The sequence below is a fragment of the Triticum urartu genome, chromosome 2A, assembly GCF_056163025.1.
Source record: "Triticum urartu cultivar PI428250 chromosome 2A, HENAU_Tu73, whole genome shotgun sequence".
NCBI classification, from domain to species: Eukaryota; Viridiplantae; Streptophyta; class Magnoliopsida; order Poales; family Poaceae; genus Triticum; species Triticum urartu.
Window position 1 is genome coordinate 81,516,524 of NC_141874.1, and position 5,996 is coordinate 81,522,519.

The 5,996-nt window shown below is 44.0% G+C and overlaps 1 protein-coding gene across 1 annotated transcript; it reads right to left on the reverse strand.

Moving 5' to 3' along the window:
* Positions 1-4,213: 4,213 nt before the first annotated feature.
* On the reverse strand, positions 4,214-5,569 carry LOC125532163 (splicing factor U2af large subunit A-like). Its single transcript, XM_048696313.2, has 5 exons — positions 5,423-5,569; positions 5,174-5,218; positions 4,994-5,050; positions 4,696-4,896; positions 4,214-4,600 (listed from the first exon to the last, which is right to left on the reverse strand). The coding sequence occupies exons 1-5, from the start codon at positions 5,471-5,473 to the stop codon at positions 4,463-4,465; spliced, it is 492 nt and encodes a 163-aa protein (XP_048552270.2). The 5' UTR covers positions 5,474-5,569; the 3' UTR covers positions 4,214-4,462.
* Positions 5,570-5,996: the final 427 nt, after the last annotated feature.

The window sequence follows — 5,996 nt, forward strand, 5'->3', positions numbered from 1 at the left end:
ATGTTGCTACTCTCATACTAAGAACCACCATGCTGTAAATCGAACATGTTACAATCATTTATAGTTTATATCTGTCTTTGGGAAGAAATATATAGTAGTCGATGTTTCATTTGTACCATGAGAGTGTTTGTGCTGGATCCAGAAGTAACTGGTTGTGGTGAGAGAGATGGTTAGTCAACCAAATGCATGTTATATTTCACATGAATATGCAGAGGAGGCCGATAAGATCATCATAGCATAAGAAAATTTTGCTTTACCCACATCAACATGTTTCTGATATTCATTCTTGTAGAGGTTTTTCCACTGTGCATTTCCTCCATGATCATGAACTAATTATGTGCTAGTTTTTGTATGAAAATAAACATGCCCTAAATGGCACGGAAATTGAAATTTACATAAACATGTGAAAGCTTAGGTGTTGCAAAAGGTTACACTCTTAGTTGCATCCAAATACTCAAAGAATACCAACCAAAGATAATCACCGGATAATGCCATGACCATATTTTATGCTACTCATTAAAATTGCCTACAATGAAAATATCACATTTTTACTCTCTTTTTCCAATATTTGATAGACAACTTGGTTTGTTCGCATCCTTTTGATTGATTTTTTAGTGGTTAACTGTTCACACATTGAATCCCCAAATATAATGCATAAATATTACTCCCTCCGTCCCATAATGTAAGACGTTTTTTGACACTACGCTAGAGTCAAAAAACGTCTTACATTATGGGACAGAGGGAGTACTTATCAATGATTTATGAAACAAGTTTTGCTCGGAAAATTTTATTTAAATCAATACAACTTGCAGTTCTGCCTTCTCCAATTGGTTAATGTAATTATAAACTTATAATTTATAAACAGTTTAAGTTGAAAGAAATTAACTTCTTGCCTAGAGATGAATGTGTATGCTGCTCTCAAATCCCAATTCTAATAAAGAGGCTTTTTGCAACATGAGCTAGATCTGTTGGTCCAGTATTTGTTTAGGCATGTCATATAGTCGTGTGACTTTTCTTATCTACGATGACCTTAGAGACCAAAACACCCCATATGTTAACATTGATGTGAAACATGATAAGTATGATTAAGCAACCCAGAACTCAAGAGCAGGGAACAAAGAAGTGCATGAACTATGCAAAGAACCATCTGCGTATTACATCTAGTGAAAGTCTACATTGATTGCTATGTACTCATGTAGTGTGAAGAACGCTCTTATATTATGGGACAGAGGGAGTATAAGTCAATGAATTTATTTATTGAAGCACTCACAGAATTGCCATCATTTGAAGATATGCGATGTAGCTTGTCATCCGATCACCTGAGACAAAAAACAGAGTTATAAATTTCTCATATCGTTGTAGCCGTTAAAACACTAATACAGCTATTATTCTAGTCACCAAAATACATGAGCTACTCAAATAAAGATTCAAAAGCCTCTCACTCTGAATATATTTTCCATACATAGAAAGTTCCTCCAACCAGGCTCTAACAGTACGATGGGTCTACAAAATATTTTTAAATAGACCAAGTACACAAGAAATAATGTAACTACAAAGAGCCTCAATTAAATTTATCTTGCTTTTTTAAGGGGTTAAATTTGTCTTGCTGAAAATGTAAGCAGCTAGCATTAAAAAAGATGCTTCATGCTAGTAATACTCTTCTTATGTTTTCTTTTGTCTTGTGTGGTCTTTTTTTTTTGAGAAAATTGTAGAACCATCATCTGTAATCTTAGGGACGCTGTGTGGTACGGTTGTTTCATGCACCTACGATTTATATCTCTATCTCTATCTCTTTCCGGCCATATGGGATTACTTGCTGCATGCACTGGATGAATTTTAGCGTTGATATGACCACGTCACGTGCATGGGTTTTGGGCTTGATGTGACCACATGCATGGGAGTAGTAGATCATGTGTCTAGTTGCATAGGAATTGGTGACCATTTTGTTCTCTTACTGGCTGGTCTAGCCATTTTTTTCTGCTTGCATGCGTATAACATGGTAGGTATTGCCAGAATTTTCAAGAGTTCATTTTTGGAGTTTAATGTAGCTGATTTTCCCTCAGTTTTTTGTATGCGTGCCGTCAATAGCCTTGACATATAATTTTTGTTAATGGTGCGCTAAGTTGTTGTCACAATTTAAAAGAAGATAATAAACACTGATCAACTCACCTTGAATGAATATTATAGTGAAAAAGGAAAGGAGAAACGGAAAAGCTCACTTAAGCCTTCAAGGTCATCTTTTGAAGCGAGATGAGATCAAAAAAGAGATGGTCAAATTCCTGAGAGGAGACAGCGGATGATACCATGCTCGTGGCGACCTCGCAAGCGCCCTGCTGCACCATGCTCTGGGCGACCTCGCCAGGCGCCATGACACACTCTCATGACGCTTCGCGTAGGCGAAATCCATGCTACGGTTTCGTCGTCCCCTGAGGCCTGATGCCGGGCGTGAGATCATAAAGACACGACGCCTCTTTTGCGTCTACAACATACAATCCGCGAGCATGAGGCAGCTCACGGGGTGCCACGCCAGGGTGCATGGCCAAGAGCGAGCTGGACAGTCGTTGTATGCTCAGTTTCTTGCAGCTGCGCGGAGGTGGGCACACGGGAAGCTGGGGGCGCCATATCGCGTCCGCTTCGACAGTAGCCTAGCCGAGGCGCCATATCGCGTTCGTTTCGATAGCACGGGGCGACGGGGCACCGGCGGTCCGGGTGGGCGCGGGTCGAGGCGCAGGCAACACGGGGCGACTGGCAGCCTGGCAGGTCGAGCACGAGGCACGCCTGTGCGGCATAGGATGGCGGGGTGCCGCAGCCGATGGCCTAGGCAGGCGTGAGATCGAGCCGGCGGCAAGCTGCGAGCTCGAGCTCGGAAACATTATCATCGCATGCACTCGCGACGACGTTGATGACACAGATGACGGCGACGCCGCGTCGCCGTGGCCCGAGTTCTGTCATAGCTTCCTCTCGTCGGCCGTGGCCTCCGCAGTTAGCACATGCCTCCCATACACCGTCTCCACTTTGCATGCCGCAGTGATCTGGTTGGCGATCACAATCGGCCAGCAGGCGATGGGGCAAGTGAAGAACCGGCACGCGATGGGGCAAGTGAAGAACCGGCAGGTTGCGGTGGTGGGAGGGGTAGAGAAGCCCATGCAGGCTGCAGCCATCCCTCCAACGGCGGACGGCGTGTGATATATTGCTTCCCCTTATGCGACATCGCTGCGGCGCCGTCGTGTTGCCAGATCTCTGCACCTGCGACGGATCATAAACTCAGCACGAAATGGAGTGATCAGGAAAAAGGAATCATCAAGGAGAAAGACGGAGGGAAGGAGAGACATGAGGCGAGGGCATCCTGCCGCCGCTGCCCTCTTGTGCTGCCGTTGCTCGCTGCATCCTGCGGACCCCCTTATTTATACGTGAAGGATGCACATCTAAGAAGAAGGCAACCGGCAATCCAGAATCAACCAACAAACCGGCCGGACAGCGTGTCGACACCAACCGCCCATACACCCATGCATCAGCGGCAGTCCAACAAAAGATAAACACGTAGGGCAAACTCAGATAAAGCACCAGACCAGCACCGCATGCAAGGTCCATCCAAGAAAAGAAAGAAAAAAAAGACTGGAAACATCCAGCGAGGGGAATTCTGGAGAAGCCCACCAAAGCGGCAGCCATCCATATTTCGTACAAAGAAGCAAAAAATCTGCCAGGAGATGAACTTGACCCACACAAAACAGAAAATACTAAATGAACCAAACCAAGCTGCACACATGTTCAAAAAATTTGAAATGAAAACCTAGACACACCACTCATTTCTACACATCCACGTACCAAAATAATACACGTGCCAGATTCAAACCTACCCAAGAGTCACTTTCACCCAAGTGGGTGAATCTTGGAGCGAAAAGCTCCCGGATATAGAGGCTTGGGTATTTTTCTTTTTTAATTTTTTGGGCTTTTTTTTATTTCCATCCCGCCTTGAATTTCTGGAAAAGGGCCCTGCTTAGGACATTCTAATGGATTCTACACATTTGAGTCCCTGATACATGCGGTTGTGAGCAACACAATCATAATATAGTGCAAATTCTATTAATTCTATAGATCAACATTAGGATTGCCATCTAACTATACGATTGAACTTCTATCAATTACCACTGTGGGTAAACATTCGAACAAAAATGCTAACCGTACGGACAAATACGGGATTTTTACACCCTGCAAAAAGGGGGATTTTACAGTTTCCCCGGGGGGTGGACCGGCACCCTCACTTATTAACCAATCACAAGCTGGTAAATAAATCCTCTTTGTAAAACCCAGTAACTTATTCGTACGTGCAACATTACTGTCTTTCCAACATACTACATATTATTGTATTCCACTAATGATCAATCAGATCTTTAAACATATTATGCTTAAGTATGCTTTGAGACACATAATTCTTACAATAAAGATAAGTAAGATTTCCATTTTATCCATCATAGTCCCCCGCAGCAAACTTGTCCTCGGGATAGAACACAGCAAACACCTGCCTCCCCTCAAACCACATCCAATGCAACATCGTCTTGGAATATGCTGCGCTGTCGATATCGGCGTATTCCAGAAACACCTACAATGCAACAAAAATGTTGATTAATTCCCCTCTTCGCTATGTCTCATCTCATCACACCCTATAAAACCAGGAGGACACATGTACGCAAGTACCTTGCCAACTCCGGCGACCGGAGCGCCGCTGGGGTCCGGCCGTGGGACGACGGTCCTCCTGAGTTTACCACCGGATCTCTGTCCTTCCGCCGTCATCCTCCGGCAAAACTTTTGGTAGTACTCGTCGTCTTCTAGCTGGTCTGGAGAAAACATTTGGCTCAAGCATAGCACCCTTGTCGTCCCATCTTCGTACACGGGCCTCTGCTTAATCAGCCAGAGTCAGAAACTGATTTTAGTTAACAATTTATAGCCCAGCGTGAAGGCACAAAAGGAGACCAAATGAGTCAGTACTAATTACCCGAAAACCTCCGAGAGGAACTGGCCTGTAGTAAAAAAGCCATGAACATGGAGGATCCTGCACACAGAATGTCGTTAATTGTTTATCAGTTTTGCGGGGTGAAACAGCCGTTAACCTAAATAAATAGGACGAACAAATAACCTAAATAAATAGGGAAACAATCAAACAAGCCATATGTACCTGCGGTGTCATGCTGTATGGTGACTGGTAGATGACTGGAATCAGCTGGTCCATACAAATTAGACAGGGAGAATATATTAGTATGCTAATAAAATAAGATCATAATATTAAGAGTTTGACAAATTATTAAGCGAACGGATGCAGAAAGTTTTTTTCTTTCTCCCGTGGCGAAATCCCTGGGAGTGGAAGTGGAACCCTAACTAATCGACAGAGATCATATACTATGCGGGATCGGCGGGATGCGCGAACCTCCTGGGAGCCGCCGTCGGCCGGCGGGGAGAGGTCGCCGTGGTTGGCCATGCGACGCGGCGGCGATTCCGTGCGTACGGCGCTGCTCGTCCCCGATCGCTGTGGATTTTCTTTTGAGGGGTCGCTGTGGAATTTGGTGGACTCGGGTCGGCGTGGGTGGTTTGGAGACGGTGGATTTGGGCTGTCAGTATATATAAGGGCCGTAGCCCGTAGGGGCCGTGCGGGTTCGATTTCAGGTCGTGGTCAGGTCTCATTGGCTGTTTCGAATATTTCTCTGTCTCTTTCTAAAAAAAGAATATTTCTCTGTCTTGTCTAAAAAAAATTCTTTGTCGTCTTCTAAAAAAAGAATATTTCTCTCTCGAAAACACAGTGGTTAGACAAACCCTTTTTTATTCACAAAAAAATCCCCTTTTTTCCTAGAGAACCACACTCCTATATCTTTGATTGTTCTGTTTTTCCGTTGGATGATTTATAATTTTTAATGACTTTTTATTGTTTTTAAGGATAGCAAAAGCCTCTCATGCCAATCGAGTTTTATAAGGATTGATTTCTCTCCTTAATGCAAAGGCGGCAG